The sequence below is a fragment of the Pogoniulus pusillus genome, chromosome 3 (genome assembly GCF_015220805.1).
Source record: "Pogoniulus pusillus isolate bPogPus1 chromosome 3, bPogPus1.pri, whole genome shotgun sequence".
Taxonomy (NCBI): domain Eukaryota; kingdom Metazoa; phylum Chordata; class Aves; order Piciformes; family Lybiidae; genus Pogoniulus; species Pogoniulus pusillus.
Window position 1 is genome coordinate 18,284,754 of NC_087266.1, and position 20,780 is coordinate 18,305,533.

Genomic DNA, 20,780 nt, shown 5'->3' on the forward strand with positions numbered 1-20,780 from the left:
ATAAACCCAGGGGTCTCTTGCGTGTTTAGGTCTCAGGAGATAAGAGCAGAACAGAATAATAATGAGTGCCACTATCTTCCTTCTTCACACAGTAGTTGATAAAAAAAGATATATATATAAAAGGCCCTGGGCACAATTTGAGCTATGTACTTCACTGATGAACAGCACAGTGAGCCTGGAGCTGACTGAGCACGGATTTTTTTCTGGTAGAGCTAGAAGTAAATGGCTTTGTCGTGCATTACACTTTCTTAGCTTTTTTAGTTTTCCTCTCTGGAACAAAGCCAGAACATTATGAGGAGCAGGAAGGTTGTTATGTGTGTGGAGAGAATAAGAGAGTCTCCTGCCTTAGGCTGAGCCATGTGCTGCCTGGAGCTGAAAGACCCAAACTCAGGTCTCTTCTCTAACATTTTCTACCAGCCTCCTGCCTTCAGAGAATAGCCACTGAGATGTTGACCTGTGTGACTCTTCCACATTGTTGCTGTTGCCGTTTGTCTAATGAATCATACAAGCATCAATATATTCCTGGTCTGTGGTGTAACTTATGGAAAGTTGTTTTTTTCTCTCTTGGAAGTTTCACCCTTACCACGGGTGAGATGGGAAATGCTGTGGTTCGTAAACCCACCAACGTCTGAAGATGAAGCTGACCTTGTGACAAATGGAATTTGGCTGAACAAATACTTCACACCATATTAAAAGGTGGAGAGAATAATGCACTGACTTCGTTCTGAAATGCATTCAAGCTGCATTAGGGCAAACAGATGAGTGTCTGTTAACAAGAAATCAAATGTAAACCGTGGATCATTATGCTTAAAACTCTCTTCTGTCTAACTAAGCAATACAAGTTTCTTCTTTTCTCTTTCAGTGATATCCATGGTACAGTCAGTTGAGGTTTCACCAACCACTAGCCACATTTGCTGTTTAAAAAACAAACAAACAAACAAAAAATTGGAGTCTACACCTCTGAAAATTCTACTAAGCTACTAAGATAATTCTCTGATTCTAAGAAGAGCAAAAAGAATAAATCTGAAAGGTCATCACTCTGATTCTGCCTTTCTGAAATGGATTGTCTGATGAAAAAATAAATAACCTTTTTAGTGTACAGTTACAGATAGAATCCTGCCCTTCTTTCCTCCCTTTGTATTAGTTTTACTCATATCTGCAGCTCATTAGTGGATGCATGTATGTTGCAGATTTAGAATGCCACTGCTATAATTAAAACGAAGATCTATGTACTCAATCAGGCATGCCCAATGTTGCTTATTTATTTGTTCATAGTCTGGACACATATTCTATGCCTAGTGCTATTTAACAGTCTGTTGAATTCAGCAAAAACATAGTAACTTTCATCAATCAGGGGGTTTCACAAGAAAAGATTTTTGTTTTTCCTAAAGTAAGAACAGAAATTGAATATATACAATTGTCCTTAAGCTTTGTGAGGAATCATCTGTTGTGGATGAAGCAATTGTGAGCCCATGTTAGCCAGACTACTCTCTTAGAGAAGCTGTGGGGAAAGAAAGTGAGGAAGAGAGGGAAAGAGAAGGAGAGAAGGAGAGAAGGAGAGAAGGAAGGAAGGAAGGAAGGAAGGAAGGAAGGAAGGAAGGAAGGAAGGAAGGAAGGAAGGAAGGAAGGAAGGAAGGAAGGAAGGAAGGAAGGAAGGGAGGAAGGAAGGGAGGGAGGGAGGGAGGGAGGGAGGGAGGGAGGGAGGGAGGGAGGGAGGGAGGGAGGGAGGGAGGGAGGGAGGGAGGAAGGGAGGAAGGGAGGAAGGGAGGAAGGGAGGAAGGGAGGAAGGGAGGAAGGGAGGAAGGGAGGAAGGGAGGAAGGGAGGAAGGGAGGAAGGGAGGAAGGAAGGAAGGAAGGAAGGAAGGAAGGAAGGAAGGAAGGAAGGAAGGAAGGAAGGAAGGAAGGAAGGAAGGAAGGAGAAAAATAAAAGAAAGATAGATTTGCTTCTGAGTAAGGTGGCATGGGAAGCAGCATTGTCAGTCATAGTCAGGCTATTTCCAACCAAAATCTCTCATGGATCTTTTCAAGACAAATGTTTAGACATGCAGATTCTTAGGTGACCTACTACTGTATATAGAATACAAATGTATTCTACATTGTTTTTAAAAATAATTCTCTTTACAGTTCTGGAGTTTCAGCCCATGCTCAAGCCATTGAGCTTCACCCATAGTACCAGGAGTAGAGTGCAGAGTGCTAAAAGACTTCTGTACAGATGGCCTTAATCCTGTGGGGAGATTGGAAATTAATATGAGGATCATTGACATTCATTGAGTACTTGGTCTGTCTGGCAAATGATGACATCAATCTTGGTACAAAAGAGGTAATACATTATTCTACATGCAGTCAACTGCTAAATTTAAACAGTGGTGGGACAACATTTTTTTTTTTTTTCAAGATGGGGGTCATTAATAGCCAAAAAACCTGAACCACCAAACCTTTACTTAGATGAATAATCTTTGCTCATACAGGCTATCTCATTACAGACAGCTGCACTGGTAAAAAAGAGCATTGTAACATAGAGTCTGAGGAATTAATATCTGAAGAAACCACTTCTTTAATTAACAGATTAAGAAAATATGCATGTACAAAAGTCCATTTGGGGGATTCGCAAATACGTATGCTGTCTGCTTCTTAACTTCTTAACAATGTGAGTCCAGAGAAAACTGGGAGTTATCAAGGTTGTAACAAGTACAAACATTGTTATAAAACACAAAAAGTCTCCTTAATGTAGTATCTTCTATCGCACGGTGGCCAATCCTACTTCAGCAAGAAGCCTAACCTCCATAAATGTCATACTGCACATACAGTATGAGGAAATTCACTATAACTGATGAGCAATTCATTCATGAAAGAAGGCACAATTGGAAGTTATCATATCCTTCATTTTTATGCCAAATAAAGGAAGGGTTTCTCATGACCATATTATCTGCTCGAGATAGGATCTTTTTTTGCAATTCTATATTCAAATCTAATTATAGCAGTTAATCAGAGCAAAGGAAAAATGCACAGCTACTGGTCCATAACAATATAGAATTTCCATCCCTCATCTCTGAAACTCCATAAATTCTGACCATGGGTATTTGAATCCATATACCTCAGTTGGCTAGCAGCTGCTATAATCCAGAAGGTCAAGGTACGTATAATTACAGTACAGATATTTCCCCTCTTCTCTACAATGGTTCTCTTCTGTCTCTGTCATTCATTCAAAACTGCAAAATTAGTTGCCAGCAAGAGCAAGAACTACCTCTGCTTTTAAATTCTTTTAACTGAGGCAGGAATATTTCAAGACTGTGTGCAAACACAGGCAGAAAAGGGGCTGAGCCAGTACGGAAAAGAGTTAAGCGTTTGCTGAGGTCTCTGCCCTTCTCTGCTCCCTGGACCCATCTTCCACTCCCTACAGATCAGGAAAAACCTTATACTTGGAATAATTAACATAAAAATACACCAGACACATTTTTATTGATTTCTGTTCCTAAAAGCAAAGAATAATGTAAGTAACATTTAAAAAGTAGTAAGTCAAACACGCATGAATCACTCTGGGCATTTCAGCCCATTGGTCTGGGTGAAAGTAGATGAGTAGGAGTAGGGACAGGAGAGACAGGAAAAAGGAGCATGAAGCAGAAGAAAGGCAAATGGTCAGATGGCGAAAACAGCAGATGAAAGTAGTACACAAAGGATTTTAGTAATTGAAGTTTATTCAATCCATGATTTTCTTATTTCTCTCATAAACATCCTAAGATAGCTCTATACCAATGCGACAGCTGCCGATGTTGTTTTCTGTGCAAAGAGCCATTCTTATGTTGGTTTTACTCTGAATAAATAAGCTTAACTTTTCTAATGATTCAGTAACTTCTGAATGGTAGTCTCACATCACCTCTTACTATTCACAAACTCATCCATTCTTTTTGGATTACATTGGAACCTTATCTCACCTTCAGTTTAGACTAAAGAATTCAGTGGAGCCCAGTCAAGGGCTTAGTTGCAACAGCTTTGGTTGCTGTTGAGTGGGATCAGAGATGTTCTCCAGTGGCACAAGCCATCATGAGTGACCTCCATGCTCCCTATACTGCTTTGCAGCCCCCCCGTCAAACTAGTGCTTTGAGGATAACAGTCAGAGGAAAAGTGGAATGTCCTGAACCTTGCTTTGCTGTTTTAGCCTGTGGTGGATGTTTTCCCCCCTAAGGCAGTGAGCACAGAGCATACACTAACGCTGACCTCAGATGTGCATGCTGGAGAAAGGCGTGGAGGAAGATAAAGGCATACAGGCATGATGTCAGTGGGGATATGGAGATGTGGCTGGTATGCATGTGTGCAAGGTATGCTGCATAGAATGCATGGGAGGGGTGTGTTTAGAACAGGAACTGTGGGAATGCACGCAAGGGAGCTGAATGAGAGGAACAGTAGGTAAATGTGTGGGCCAAGGCTGGTCCCTCACTGTGCAGTCTCCTCAGGACTCCTCTACAGCATCAGACTGCACTGTTCAATGGCAGGGAAGGACTAATGGGAATCTCCATCCCTCTGATTTTAGAGGAAGCTTTAATTTGCAGTCCCTTTGCAACTGACTGGGACTGTTTCAACTGAGTTGAATGTACTTCATCCCCTGCAGTGTCCTTCTCTGAAACAATCATGGAGTTAATAGTAACTGGCCAAATTTCACAGGCTTTGCTATACTTACCAGACGCAACTGCAGTAGAGCAGAAATCTATCCTGACACAGTAAAATGCTCAGAAATGCAGCTCACCAGCTCCTACCCACCTCTGAGGTAGATTCTTGGCTATCAAGGTCAACAGATCTTAGTTCTTGAATGAAGATTTTCCAACTCACATCAGAGCTCATCTTGTACAGATTTTCCTCTAGGCTTTTCAGGTGGCTTCGGGCCAGGAGCACAGACCGACATCTCGTGTTTTTCCTTGAAATCCTGTTATTTACCTTAGTGCTTTAGAGTAACTTTGCTTCCAATGCCTAGGGGCGCATGGGACTGAAGGAATCTCACAGACCATCAGGCCTTGTCCCCTACATCACTTTGTCCCTTTCGGAAATGTGAAGAGCTCCATCCTAAGGGTAATTATTATTTTTGCCCCGTTATCTCTACTGGAAGTGTTTTAAAACACATAAATTCTCATATATTTGGGAATAGTCTAATGTGCAGCTTAAATCATGTCCATTTGTTCTTAAAATAAACACCTGCACACATTTATCTCTGGCAAAGCTCGGTAAGTGTTAACAGATACTCCCTGTGTCTGCGATGTCGGTCACAATTCGGTACAAAGGTCTGGGGCACTTCTTAGCGCCCACAGATTCACGTGGGCATCGTGGTGAGCAGAGGGGTGCGCTGGCTGCGAGGCGAGGCAGGGGCGCGCTGGGCGCTGGGGGGTCGGGAGTTTGGTGCCGCACGGGAACCCAGCAGTGAGGGCGTGGTACCGGTGTGAATGTGGGTTAGAGATGGGTGCAGGCAGCAGCCGGGCGGAGCGGGGCTGGGGGTGAATTGATGCGGGTTGTCCGTGGCGTGTCTTGTGTGTGGATGGGGACACGAGGGAAGAGACTGGCTGCGGGGCGTGGGGGTGGTCGATATGTTGGGGTGTTTGCGGGGAAGGGGACATAGGCTCATCTCCGCGTCTGGGGAAGCGAAGAACATGGAAGGGTGGGATGGGCAGGGGCGGGAGGGGAGTGTTGGAATACGGTGGGGACAGGGGCGATATTCGGTGCCGGTCGCGCTGGTGACAGCGTGATGGGGCGCCGGACTGCGGTCGGCGGCGGGCCCCCGTGGTGTGCCGGTGCCTGCGAGGCCCGGGCAGCGGCCGCCCCCCGCCGTTCTCTCCGCCGCCGCGGGGCTGTGCGGGGCGGCGGCGAGCGGGCCCGGCCGCGCCGCCTGACGTCACCGGCCGGGGCGGCTATAGGCTGCGGGCGGCGCTCCCCGAAGCGGCGGTGGCTCCGCTCTGCGCGCTCACTCCGCGCTGCCGCAGCCCCCAGCGCCCGCGGCGCCCGGGCGCTCCCTCGCTGCCTCCACCGGTTCAGGTAAGGGGCTCCGGGGCGGGCACCGGCAGCGCGTGGCGGGTCGCCACCCGGCTTCAGCACTACGCCCCCGCCGGGGTGCGGGGGTCTCGCAGCCGGGCCGTGTCTCCTCCCTAACCGCAGCAACTAGTTGGGGTGAGCGGGCGGGCGGTGTTGCCCCGGGATGCGGAGTAATTTGCGAAGTCGGTGTGGCGGCGCGGTGCTCCGTCTCTGTCCCGCCACTCTTCTGCCGCTCCCCGACAGGGAGCTGGGGCCGCCCGGAGTCCTGCCCTGGCGGGGCGCAAGGAGGAGGCTGCCGCAGCCACCGGCGCGGTGTTTTGGGAGGGGGAGAGCTGCGCAGGGTGCCTCGGAGCGCTGATGTGTTCGGCTCCCTTTGCAGGTTGCTCTGGCACTCTAGAGTGTGAGGCTGAGCCGCCGACATCCCGGGCATTTCCAGCAAGCCCCCGCCAGCAGCCCGGCACCGACTGAAATTTAGGCGTCTTCAGAGAGGGGAGGAAGATCCTCATCTTCCGAAGCCTCCTCAATGAGTGCCAAGCTCTCAAAGGAGTTGAGGCTGCCCCTGCCACCGTGTCTCCTGAACAAGACATCAGCCACTTCCAACACCAGCAGCACCTGCATCACGCAAGTGGGTCAACTCTTCCAGTCCTTCTCATCCACCGTGGTTTTAATTGTCCTGGTCACCCTCATCTTCTGCCTGATCCTCCTTTCCCTCACCACCTTCCACATTCACAAGAGGAAGATGAAGAAGCGGAAAATGCAAAAGGCTCAGGAGGAGTATGAACGGGACCACTGTACCCGCAGCAGTAGTAGCAGCAGTCAGCATACTGGGATGGGAGTGCAGGGAGAGGCACCTCAAGGAAGAGACAGCCGTCTGGGAAGACCCTCCCAGGACTTGGAGATCAAGAGCCCTTCTCCCTCGACAGCCTCGAGCTCTCAGCCCACACGGGCTTGTTTGGACACTGCTGGCACGGGGCTCCTGCAGACGGTGATTTTGTCATGATGGTTTGGGGGAGAGCATGCGAAGGCATTGGTTGATGTTTGTAAATACCCGAGTGATTATTCCAGTCCCTGAAGAAGAAGAAAACATTGCTAATTCAGATGAATGAACAAGCCCATGATCCAAGTGCATACCAGATCACTTTGCTTTTCTCATTGACTGTGCAAGGAAAGGATGCATCTTTTCACTGGAGAAGGAGCTACACACAGCTACCAAATATCAAGTCATCCACCTGGAGGAGAGGGTCAGGGGTGGGGAATCCATTTTCCCTGGACATCGTTACCCCAAGGACCGGGATGATCCCACTCTCTCGGGATTCCCCTCGCATGCTGTGTCACCATTGGATGGTGTGGGCTGGGGTATGGGTGAGTGGTGTGAGGAGAGAGGCAGGTCTGGTGGGTATCTTGGGACTCCCCATCCCCTTGGAGCAGGATGACAGTCCACCCTGGTCTCCTTTTGTGCTAGGACCTATGCCCTTGTCCTACTCCTCTTACTCCTTTCCAAGAATGGTTATTGTTTTTTTGTAGAAATGGTCACCCCTAACTGGACTTAGCAGCAAGTGCCCAACTTGCCCCATCACCCTGTTCCCCCAGCTGCAGCACTGGACATCCCACTGTCTAGGGAGAAAGGAGCCAGCAGTCTGCACAGAGCAATGCCTCAGCTTTCCTCTTCCTTCAGATCCTTTCATCTTCAAATGCCATCCCCCATCCCCCCCACTCCCATGACATGAAACTCAAACCCTCTACTGTTTTGTGTAGAAGGGCAAGGTAATGTGCAGTAACTTGCTTGTCCTCTCTCAGGGGAGGTTGTCCTTGTACCTCCTGTTGGTCCTGAAACAAATCCAGTTCTGCACCAGGCACTCCGCACTGAACGCTTGCGTTTACAGCTTTGCCTCTCAGCAAGGAATCCTGCAGCAGTACAGAGCTGGCTTCTACTTTTTTAGGCTGCTAAGTATTTTTAACCCTTCTAATCCAGTAGACAGTTAGGGACAGACAATCCTTAAGTTTTAACCCTTTCATCTCTTCAGAAGAAACCACACATTTGTGCAAAATGTCTGCTGCTACACCTTGGCAAATGTGTATTTTCAGAAGTGGCTGATGTGGTATCTCCTTAGCAAGCACCAGGAATTTTTTTGACTGGATGGCAGGTGTGAGTGGCTGCTAGTGCTGAGTGTGTTGGGGGAAGCAGTGTCAAGTACAGAAAAAGCAGTTTTGCTGGGTGATTAAATCAGTGACCAGGATTTGAAGATGCCGTTAACGGAGTGCCATATCCAAACTTTGAAACATCTTGTCTGGTGTCAGAGCAGAGGCAGCTCTTTATGGTGCATAGTAACATAAAAGAAATGCAGCAAAGAAAATGTGATCCTGAGGAATTTCTTCTATGTTTTTTTTGTTGTTTGGGGTTTTGCTTTGTTTGTGTTTTGTGGGTTTTTTGTTTGTTGTGTTTGTCTGGTTTGGTTTTGCTTTGGTTTGCTTTTCTATCTTGTCATTCAGAGTCCTGTGAGGAGATAGTAATAATTGACTGTCTCTAATATTTTTTAGCCACTTATTCCCTTTCTGCTGTACTCTGCATCCCAGGGTGGCTGTTAGGCTAGAAGAATCCTAGACACACGCACACTGGGAAGTATGCATCCCTAAGCCAGGAATGAATACCAGTTAAAGTGGGGAAGGAGTGTGGCAGAAGTGCACCACAATCCTCTAGCAGCCCTAAATTGCAGAGGTTTCAGGGCAGCGTTTCTCTTCCCTAGTTTTATCCCTTTTCAGTCTTGCCCGGTCTGACAGGAAATTGCTGTTGAGCTTGGATCCGTGCCTATAGCATCTTAGGCCCTAACTACTGTACCATACAGCTCAAGAAGGTGCTCCACCAGGTGAGGTTAGCGTGGCAAGTGTACTTGCGACTGGGTGGTGCTTTGCCCATTGCAGTGATGCCTGCCTCTCGCCACCAGGCGGTACGAGTGGATGCTAATGGCTACTTCATTGTTCCCGGTCAAGGAAATTGGCTTTGTTTTGTTTCCCCTAATAAAAAGATGCATGAACTTTTGTGTTTAACCTCCTTATGCAGTACGGTATAGCACCACAGGGAATAGAGTTAGGACAATGAAGAGTGTTCAGTGAACAATAATGGAGCTGTCTGGTCTTTGATCTCCACTAAATAGAGAAGAGAGATATTACTTTCCCCTTTATTTTGTGCCTTTAAAAAGAAAAGAGAAAGAACAACCAGCAGTGTATAATTTCAAGTTTTATAAAAGCAATAAGATGTTCCAATTCGCTCCAGTGCATTTCTGGATGATGATTCCACTTCTTTAGTGTCTGAAGTCAGATACTTTTCCTTCTGCCTTGTGCACATGAGGCATGCAATAATTCCCCAGAAGTGTACTGCTTGTCACATCTCATTGCAGTTATAAAATTGCCCTATTTTTGAAGAAAAAGAGGACATATATATATATCTTTATATATGTTACAGATATATGGATATATATATATAATTTATATAATCTCAAGACACTAAAAATAGTTGCCAAAATGTAACGAATTAAAATGTTACCATGTAAAACTCTGTCCTCTGTTAATTAGCTTTGATTTAATATTTTAATATCTCTGTATATATGTAAATCCGTGTAAATTGTGTGGTCTATAAGTAAAATTTCCTACTGACTTTAATTTTCTCACAGCTGTGGGCTTCTTGTGGTGTCATTTGAGGTTTTTTTTTTATTTCTGAAGTTAAATTCTACAAGGTATGAGAGGTTATGAATTCCTATTATCACAGAAATGCTGCAATAAGGTTAACGCATACTCCCAATACACAGCCCTGTACTGAACTCTTGCAAGCTTATGAGGTTTAATTGAATGGTCTCAGGAGATCCAGCTGATACAAGCAGGACATGTAGGTTTTCATTTTCATGAAACAATAAGCAACCTAGGGAATAGATGTGGATTTTTTAAACAGAGTTTATGCTTGGAGGTTCTGTCAAATCAATTGCTTCAAAACCCTACAGCTACAGCTAAACTTCTGCACTTAGCATTCAGTATTAATAAGGCTGATGCTTCTTTCCCCTCCCCCTCTCCTACTTAAATTAGAAAAGTGTAGGAAATTGTTAATATTCCTAAAGCATACATTTTCAGCTAACTGTGAAGCTGCCCAAAGGGTTTTGAATATACATATTTTATGCAAGTGTGATATCTATGTATCTGTATCCATATATTGAAATATTTTTGTGTAACCTTTTCTACGATATTTGATAGAGATGCTGGGTAAATGCCTGCACCATTCCCACTCGTAAGGAAGGATTTATACCCTATGGATGTGAACATTCTTTTTCCTGTGATTTTGCACTGGCTTTGGCAAGTTACAATGGAGGCTGGGCAGTGAGTGCTGACTGCTGGAAGAACACAGTCCTTCATCTGCCGAGGGGCATATCCTGCATCTGGATTTTCCTGGTTTCAAACAAGAGATGGAGGCTAGTTGCCCTCTAGCATCCTGCATGTGTTAGAATAGGAAGTGCTGTGGAGCTCAACAGTTCCTGTACAGTCCAGCTGTTGTCCCATGGGAGAAGCATGACTGTAATTACTTGTTTCGTAGATACTAGAGAAAACTGAGACCCTGCTGGGTGATGCAGAGGTAGCGCTGAGGCTGGACTGGGAGGGTCAACAATGCCTCTTTCTGCATTCCTATCCTTGGAGCCTGCTACTTGCCCTGAGGCTTCTTCCAGCTCCTGCTGCCATCAACAGGGGTGGTTTCCACTGACTGCCAAAGGACTTGGATCCTGTCTGTAGTCCACACAGAGGGTAACAGCTCTCCATACTACCACCACTGGCCCTGCTCTGCATCCATCCCAGCAGCCTCTGTGGGGATGGCAAACACTGCGTTCCATGAGGGCTAGGATTCTTCAGCGTGGCAGCACCAGGGAAGCCACACTACTGCTGTCAGTTCTGCTTTGGTGGACTGAGATGTTTAGGTTTCTACAGAGTTCCTGTGTGGATCATAGACAAGGAGCATAATTTCATTAAAATGCATCATTCCAGCATTTTTTCCCCATGGAGGTTTGTCTATGCAAATGCAGTCTTAGATGAAATTTGCAGGTTCTTAATCCAGACATGTTTTTAGGTTTTGATACATCTCTCTCAGACATATATCTGTATATATAGATATATATCTTGAAAGAAATGCTGGACAAAAAGCAAAGAACAAAGACTACATTCTAGACAGACTGTCATATGACTGAAAACTTGGGAAGTTTTGCTTCTGTTTTTAATTTTAAAGGCAACTATTTGCAATGTAAATAGCAAGTTCCTGTGTGATTAATGTTTTCCATAGCATTTCTGGGTAACTGCTATCTTGTTTCTGGAAAGCTTTGTCCAGTGTTATGAAGCAACTCTACTTTTCTTCTTTATTGATATGAATATGAGTACAGCTTTTATGTAAGGGAGGAAAAAAGAACATTATTTGACGCTATACAGGACTGAATTATTTTAAATCCAGTTATAGCACTTGGTTTGGTTTTGGTTTTATTTTTGGTTTTGGCTTTCTTTCCAGTGGATATTCTCTCTGCTCGTTTGCGGTTTTATATGGGTACCTGAAACCCTACCTTTTAGTGAGTGTGCAAGATATGAAGAGAAACATGAAAATGTGAAATAGGAGATATTCTTTTGTGTAAATAGGAGAATTTACATTGACTTAGATGCCATTTCATTACATCTACATAGATGGCATGACTCACATACAAATCTCAAATAATGCTTTGTTTTATGTTAAAAATTAGAACTACTATTATCCAGAAATTACCTTCTCATCTCTTTCTGGTATCTAAGTCTTTTTTTCCCTGAAGCCAAGTTTTCCATCTGATTGCTGAATAAATTTCTAGTAGAACAGAGCCTCCTTCTGTTTTCGGTCTTTTACATGTAGGTTTCTGGTCTGAATCTAGCCAAACTCAATAGTGTATGAAGTGTGGTATGAACTTGGAAAAATTGGAAAGTGTATGAGCCTTGAGGAGGGAGACCATCTGACAAGCAAACAGGTGAAATGTCTGGCAATGGTGACAGTTAGCTTTCCCATTTCGAGTTGTGGAAGTGAAGCCTCACCATCCACTGTGTAGTCCTGGGTGAAGAGTGATCCATTCCAGCCACAGCAGAGACAAATAGCTATCTCCTTCCTGATACCACTGCTCTAAACCATCATTTTCTATATGACATTAGATCTCATCTCTGTAAACTAAATGTAATATATTTCTTACTCGAGTCAAAGAACTTTCATTGCTTTATTGATACTATATGTTCTCTGTGGATAACTAGAATTCATTTCCCAACACTTTTAACCCAATACCTCCACAAGCATTGATTTTGTATGAGTTAGAAAATAAATAAATATTTGAATCAGCACCCTGTAAGTAAAAATTGCCTTTATTTATGTAATCCACTTGACTTCTATTTGTTCTTTTCTTCCTTGAAACAGAGCATCCTAATCTGTTCATTATTTTACTTTTCTGAATGGGATGAAGAATTTCAAGCACACAGACTGCAAAACACATGTAGGCAAATCAGGAAGATTTTGCATTGTACAGCAGAGTAAAATCATGTAGGTTTTGTTGGTTGCACAGTAATCACTAAATCACAGAACTTCAGAGGTGGGAAGGGACCTCCAGAGATCATCGAGTCCAATCCCTGCCAAGGCAGGATCCCCTAGGGCAGTTCACACAGGCATGAGTCCGGGTGGGTTTTGTAAGTTCAGAGGAGGAGACATCACAACATCTTTGGGCAGCCTGTTCCAGTGCTCTGTCGCCCTCATTGTAAGGACATTTTTCCTCGTGTTGAGGTGAAACCTATGTTCCAATTTGTAGCTGTTGCTCCTTATCTTATTGCTGCTGACCACCAAAAAGAGATTGGCCCCATCCACTTGACACCCACCCCTCAGATATTTTTAGTCCTTTCAGTCTTCTCCAGACTAAACAGTTCCAGGTTTCTCAGTCTCTCCGATTCTTTATCCTATGTTTTCCAGATCCCTTGCAATCAAGCAAAATTTTAACCTAAAATCTTCTGAATGAACTCACATCTAAACAGATAGATTGCCTTTCTTCTATGACTCACTGACTTCACAGTCAAAACTTTTCAAGCATCTTGTAATCTAAAAATAATGTGTCCTAGTGGAGTACGGGCACTGTAAGTAAGGGGTAAGGACAGAAGTTCAGGAGGACAAAATAATTAGGTCTATACTATAATAACTATAGACCCCTCACATGGTGAGGGTTGAATTCATGATTGTAAATAAGTGCCTTTGCTTTTAGATCCTGACTCTGCCACTCATGTGTTGTGAGGCTCTCAGCTGTTAAGCTGTCTAGGCAGCAAGCAGTATATAACCTTCCTGTTAAACAAAGACATGGAATCTACAAATATTCAGTGAAGAAATGAATAAACAAACTGTCATATATAGTAAAAAGACTGATACCACAATACAAATTAAGAGTCTTTCTGTTAATCACCAGGCACGGATTATTCAAGTGCTTAACATGTGGGAGCAAGGTTCAAGTGGCACACTGCACAGCTGGAAGATGAATGGCTGGGCAAGATGCTTAAACAGTCACACTGAGAGGCTCAATTTAATTTTTAAGTTGAAGTGGAATTCATGTTCTGAAGGAGAATCAAGACAACTAATGTTTGTTTTACCATTTCATTACTAATAACACTTCCCCCCCCCAGTGTAGATAATAGGCTTGTGTGGTTTTGAGCAGGGTGCTGATTATGCTAATAAGAACATAGGGAAGGACAACTCTTGGTGAGTAAGCTCACCACTAATGAAATTCATGGCAAAATCTCCCTGACCTGGACCATGCCCAAAATGATGTGAGATCTTATTCCCTGCTGACTGTCCATCCCTTGCCAGTTTCATCAAACATCAGGTTGCTGCAGTTGATGTTACTAGGGCATACAGATTTCTCTTGTGCTTTGACTCACAGTCTTTACCCAGATCCTGTGGAGGATAGTGGAGGATCACTTGAGGTTACACACATGTGGCACACATACTTTCTTTTCTTTATCTTTTGCTGTATTCAGATATTGTCTCTGAACCTCACTTTTCACTACAAAGCCTGTCTGGTTAGTCTTTCCATAAGATGAGCTATGCTGTCCAGGCTTGCTCCTTCTTTCCAGAGGATTACCTTAGACTGCCTCTGATGTTAGAAAATTTCTGTAAGTGACAAATTTGTGGCTTGGGTAGATTCACCCTGATATAGGTCAAGAACTGGCTGGAGGGCTGGGTCCAGAGAGTGGTGGTGGATGGTGCCACATCCAGTTGGCAGCCAGTCACTAGTGGTGTTCCCCAAGGATCAGTGCTGGGCCCAGTCCTGTTCAATATCTTTATTGATGATCTGGGCCAGGGAATTGAGTCCAGCATCAGTAAGCTAGGAGCATGTGTCAATCTGTTGGAGGGTAGGAGAGCCCTGCAGAGGGACCTTGCCAGGCTGGATGGGTGGGCAGAGGCCAATGGGATGAGATTTAACAAGGCCAAGTGCAGGGTTCTACACTTTGGCCACAACAACAGAGAGCAGTCAGGAAGAAAGGGACCTGGGGATACTGATAGATAGTAGCTGAAGATGAGCCAGCAGTGTGCCCAGGTGGCCAAGAGAGCCAATGGCATCCTGGCCTGCATCAGGAACAGTGTGGCCAGTAGGACAAAGGGAGGTTATTCTTCCCCTGTACTCAACACTGGTCAGGCCACACCTTGAGTACTGTGTCCAGTTCTGGGCTCCTCAATTCAAGAGAGATGTTGAGGTGCTGGAATGTGTCCAGAGAAGGGCAACAAAGCTGGTGAGGGGCCTGGAACACAAACCCTGTGAGGAGAGGCTGAGGGAGCTGGGGGTGTTTAGCCTGGAGAAGAGGAGGCTCAGGGGGGACCTCATTGCTGCCTACAACTACCTGAAGGGAGGTTATAGCCAGGTGGGGGGTGGCCTCTTCTGCCAGGCAACCAGCAATAGAACAAGGGGACACAGTCTCAAGTTGTGCCAGGGGCGGTATAGGCTGGATGCTAGGAGGAAGCTCTTGACAGAGAGAGTGATTTCTCATTGGAGTGGGCTGCCCAGGGAGCGGTGGAGTTGCCATCCCTGGAAGTGTTGAAGAAAAGCCTGGCCGAGGCACTTAGTGCCATGGTCTAGTTGATTGGCTAGGGCTGGGTGCTAGGTTGGCCTGGATGATCTTGGAGGTCTCTTCCAACGTAGTTGATTCTATGATTCTATGATTCTATGTGGTGATAATATGGATATTCATATGCAAAGTATATTTAAAATCCCTGAGATGGACAAGGCCAACTGAATGCTTAGAAATGGCTGACTACCCAGTGCACATTTTCTTCTTTTAAATCATCATTTGATCACTATCCATTCTTTTACTTGTGGTCTTGAATTACACGTATGCTTTTACTTTGCTACTTAGATGGGAAAATCAGTGAGCCTCTGCTGTGAACTCCAGCTGAACTGTTTAAAATCTATTTGTTTTTATTATAGAAATACTATTTCTAATAAATCATCCTTTTGACAGGCTTCAGCAGTAGCATAGGGAAGTGTTCACTTTTAGCATGTTAGAGCTTGTTCGGTTCTGCAGTGGTGATGTGTAAAGGAAGACAACTGTCCAGATGGTCATATGAGGTCACTGCAAAATGTCTGTAAACAATTGTTGCATTTGAACACAAAGCAAGAAACAGGTAAACCCCAAGACAGTCATGACTTTTTACCAATTTATAGTGAAGCAATTTCAGAATATCTCTGCTCACCACCTAAGTTGTTTTGGATTTACGTGTCTGTGGAACTGAGCTGACTACATGAATCATTACCTATCTGATAGATCTTCTCCAAAGTCAGTTCTTCCTGGGGTAAAGGGATGATGATGAACCTAGTAGAGGAGTGAAAAGGTAGCTGAAATGTGATAGATGGGTTTTAGTACTCCTGTTTGCATAGTGTTGCAGCCATACTGCATGGATAAGGGCAAATTCCTTGGGCCAGGATGTTTGAAAGTGAGGAAATACTGCAGTACCACACAACTCTTGGTATCTGATCTAGGTGTAATATCTTTTATAAAGGAAAACTTCACCTATTACAGCCTCCTGAAAAACTCTTGAGATTGCTATGTCCTGATTAGACCTTTTCTTCTAATCAGAATCATAGAATCATAGAATCAACCAGGTTGGAAGAGACCTCCAAGATCATCCAGTCCAACCTATCCCCCAGCCCCAGCCACTCAACCAGACCATGGCACTAAGTGCCTCATCCAGGCTTTTCTTGAACACCTCCAGGGACGGTGCCTCCACCACCTCCCTGGGCAGCCCATTCCAATGGGAAATCACTCTCTCTGTCAAGAACTTTCCAGTCACTCTGTCCCCAGAGCTGTTCTAGTCTATCATGAAAATTGCAGAATCTCAAATTATGTCAAAATAAAGTGATCAAAGTGACATCATAATGCAAGTGATAAAGCTGTGCTTCTGAAAGACACCAGGTTGACACATCTTTATTTGTTCACAACCTGGGGACTTCACTGCCAGAGTCATTCTTTTTTTCTACTGTTGTGCAACAGCTGTTACAGTGAGGGGCCAGGAGGAGGTATTCAGATTCCCTGAGCACACAGTCCTCAGTCAGCTCCTTCAGACTGATGGAGGTGGTGAATTTGCAATGGCAATAGCCATCAACAGGAACGTGGAAAGAAAACAAACTTTTGGAAACACAGAAATCTTGCTGGGTTAGCACCAAGTGATTTGGTAAAGAGAAACTCCAGGATTTATTTCATACCTTGACTTAAGTAACTTCTCATCTTGAGGAGGTTTTCATTACCTTCCTGTGTTCTGTCCATGGCCAGTGTTCTTCCAGACTGCTTTACCTGATTTTGTGGATGTCTTCTCATTTACTCTGGAGCAAATTGTAGTACATTCACATGGATGTATAGTGAATAGCCTAGTGAATGAAAAGAGACCAACAGTCATTGGGAGGGAAATGGAGTAGCATCCAGCAGCAAAGGGGAGGATTTAGAGACACTAAACCTTTCACTACACTTATGTGGGGAAGGGTTTATGAGACCCACTTTGGGTATCTGGTGCTTAACATCCGTGTCACGGACATCAGGGATTAAAATATAGAGAAACTGTGGTGGGTGTGGAGCTTCACCTGACTCTTGAGTAATGTCACACTACTTTGTCACAATGACCACGACCACCTTCAAACCTCATGGTGTCAAGCTACCTTTGCTTGCTATCTTCTCAAATGCTTTGAATGAAATACTTCTTGTTTCCCCATACATCCCTTTGCTCTCCTGTATGTCCAGTCCCGTATAATGTCTGCAGTTCTCAGTCCTGACCTGGCTGGCTTGTGCATAGCATGTGAAGTACTGCATGGGTGAAAGTGAATTGATCAGTGCAAATAAAGTCCCAGTTATCCCTGCCTTCCTCTCCATGCAGATGCCAGCATGGGCTTGACTCCCAACCCAGCTACCCACCATTCATCTCTCTGCTCTTCTTTCAAATATAGCTGAAATTAGTCAACGGATGCAAAAACTATTGGGCAAGAACAACTGAGAGGCAGTTTGGCAGATCATGTGCCTCCACAATAAAGCAGGCGTTAGTGAAACAAGTTATTTTTCACATCTCATGAATTGTAAGTAAATTTCAAGACTTTTCTGCAGCCTGAGTCATAGTTTTGAAATGTTTGGATTTGGCAGTGCTGCTCAACATTATCTTTGAAGCCCATCTGCGTTGTTTACACACTCTTTCTTCAACCCCCAGGCATTGTCTGTTTCCTTTGGTTCTCCAGACTGTAATCTTTTGAAGCAATAAATTAGGGGTTTGTTTGATAATTGTGAAGGTTGTGTGAAGCTTGTTCAGAAGGTGAATCATCGACTTCCAAGACTAAAGAGGATCTGGAGGCTGATAGCTACAAAATTGTCTACAGTCTGTCACAAACAGGATTTTAATCCAGTAATGCACATCTCCTGCTTGGCAGGTCCAGTGGCAGTGAAGCATTCATTTGTCAGAAAGAGAATTGTAGCTGATACCCAGCTCACAAGTGGTAGTGAATCCAGTTTATACTTTCATAAGTCATTTCAGTGATTGCAGAAGTAGACTAAAAATAAAGAGTTTGTCCCTTCAAGGCAATATTTTCTAATATGCAGAATGAAGTTAGCATATGCAGTAGTTATTAGGCCACTATTAAAAACAGACATCTGGCAAGGAAGACAAGCCATCTGTGAAAATACAGTTCCTATTACATGTAATAACCCAAACAATGCCTCAGTTATAAATTCAAAGCACTGGGAGTGTAAACAAAGCAGTGTCTTGGGGGAAAGATATGGGAAAGTGTTACATATGCAACCAGGTACTACTTGGAAGGTGTCAGCTGAAATAAATGAGATGCTTGTGGTCATGCTGAAATTTTGCCTCACAAAATAATCTGGTTTTGGACATTTATCTTTCCCTCTCTTTATTGTTTCCTTCTTATTCCAATGTCTTTTTAGCAAAAAAAAATCTTATGCTGAATCTCCAAGTATTTGTCTACACCTCACCAGTCTGAATCTACCCATTTCTAGCTTTGTTCCATTCCCCCCAGTCCTATCACTACCTGACATCCTAAAAAGTCCCTTTCCAGCTTTCTTGTAGGCCCCCTTAAGATAATGAAAGGTCACAATAAGATCACCTCAGAGCCTTCTTCTCTCCAGAGCTTCTCCTCCACCAGCACCCCCAAGTGCCTCTCCTCAGGGCCAGTCACTGCCCAGCCTATATTGGTGCTTGGGATTGCCTTGACCCAGATGCAGGACTTTATACTTGGTCTTGCTGAACTTCATGAGTTTGGCTTGTGCCCACCTCTCCAGCCTGTCCAGGTCCTTCTGGATGGCATCCCTACCCTCCAGCGTGTCAGCCAATCCACACAGCTTGGTGTCATCAGCAAACTTGCTGAGGCTGCACTCAATGCCTCTGTCCATGTTGCTGACAAAGATGTTAAACAAGGCTGGTCCCAGGACTGATCCTTGAGGGACTCCACTTGTCACTGGCCCCCACTTGGACGTGGACCTATTGACAGCCTCTCTTTGGGTGTGGCCATCAAGCCAGTTCCTTTTCCATCTAGTGGCCCATCCATCAAATCCTTGTTTCATCAGTTTGGAGATCAGAGTGTGGTGTGGGACAGTGTCGAAGGCTTTGCTCAGGCCCAGGTAAATGCCATCAGTTGCTTGCCCTTCACTGAGTAATGTTGTGAACTTTTCATAGAAGGCCACCAGGTTTGTCAGGCAGGATTTGCCTTCGGTGAAGCCATGCTGACTGTACCCAATCACCTCTTCACTGTTGTCTCTCAGTAGTGCCTCCAGGAGGATCTGCTCCATGATCTTAGTGGGCACAGAGGTGAGACTGCCTGGCCTGGAGTTCCATGGTTCTTCCTTCTTACCCTTTCTGAAAATGGGGGTTATGTTTCCCCTTTTCCAGTCAATGGGGATGTTCACCAAGCTGCCATGACTTTTGGAATATAATAGAGAGGGGTTTAGGAAGATCATCTGCCAGTTCCCTCAGCACCCATGGATGCATCCTGTCAGGTCTCATGGACTTAAACACTTTCATGCTCTTGAGGTGGTTGTGAACCTGATCTTTGTTTACAATGAATCCTTGAGGTCCATTTCAGCCCTTACAATTCTATGATTCTATATGGATATAACTGATTGGACAGGGCTGGGTGCTAGGTTGGACTGGATGATCTTGGGGGTCTCTTCCAACCTGGTTGATTCTATGATTCTATGATATGTATGTGTATTATCTTTATACATACACATATATATACACACACACACACGATCTCACACATGTATTTTGGCCTGATAACTCCTCTTGAAGTCCAAGATTCAAATGTTGAGTTAAGGAGGTTTTCAGAAAAGTCTGATGTTATTTGTTTCCCAGATGCTTTCATCTGTATTCTCAAGGGAAAAAAATCAGTATTAAAGTTTCTGGTCATTTATAAGAGTATAAGCAGGTGGCATCAAAACAATTCCTCACCAGCTGAAGCTGAGCAGTGATCTTCATTTTGATTTGTCCTAAAAGAAGAATAGCATTCATACTGTTCATGAATATATCCTATCTATCCAGAGAGAAAAAAAGGCAAGGTACCAAAGCAACCTGACATTTTTCTTTTAATCAATAAATAATTCAGAAAACAGCCACAGGATATTGCAGAAAACATGCCTTGTAGTGAGAACCTGAGCAACTCAATCTGTTCTGCTTACCTAAGAGAAAGCTGAAAGGTCACACGAGCACAGTCCTGCACAGAGCAGAAATTTTTCATGAGGAGCAATTGGTTAGACTAGAATAAAATCTCATGATGTGACACAGTTCAGAAGCTGATTCTGTATAATATGGAGAATATATTTGTTAGTAGAGATAATCACAGAACCATTTTGGTTGGAAAAGACCTTTAAGGTCATTGAGTCCAACCATTTTCTAACTCTACCAAGTTTGAGACTAAACCATGTTCCTCAGCACTGCATCTATGCATCTTCTAAGCACTCCAGGGATGGGCATTCAACCACTTCCTTGGTGTCCCAGTTTAGGGCCACAAGCTACCCAGGAGTGGAGGACAGAAATGAGACTTACTCCTTTTGAAGAGTAAGAATGAAGGTACTGCACAGTGATTGGGAGTTTAAAGGGAGATTCTATTTGCAGGTGCATATATGTAAAAGGCAATCAGGTAGAATGAGTACATGCACAAGCTAGGCCAAGTCTATTGAACTAATACCTAGAATCCTCCACCCCTTCCACCCTCAGCAGGCTG

At 44.4% G+C, this 20,780-nt stretch overlaps 1 protein-coding gene across 1 annotated transcript; it reads left to right on the top strand.

Moving 5' to 3' along the window:
- The first annotated feature begins 5,891 nt into the window (after positions 1 to 5,891).
- Positions 5,892 to 12,384, top strand: C3H11orf87 (chromosome 3 C11orf87 homolog). The gene is made up of 2 exons (XM_064171206.1): positions 5,892 to 6,015; positions 6,392 to 12,384. The coding sequence occupies exon 2, from the start codon at positions 6,536 to 6,538 to the stop codon at positions 7,010 to 7,012; it is 477 nt and encodes a 158-aa protein (XP_064027276.1). The 5' UTR covers positions 5,892 to 6,015; positions 6,392 to 6,535; the 3' UTR covers positions 7,013 to 12,384.
- Positions 12,385 to 20,780: the final 8,396 nt, after the last annotated feature.

Excerpts from the sequence above, each read along its gene's own strand:
- C3H11orf87 (XM_064171206.1), top strand. The coding sequence starts at position 6,536 with ATGAGTGCCAAGCTCTCAAAGGAGTTGAGGCTGCCCCTGCCACCGTGT.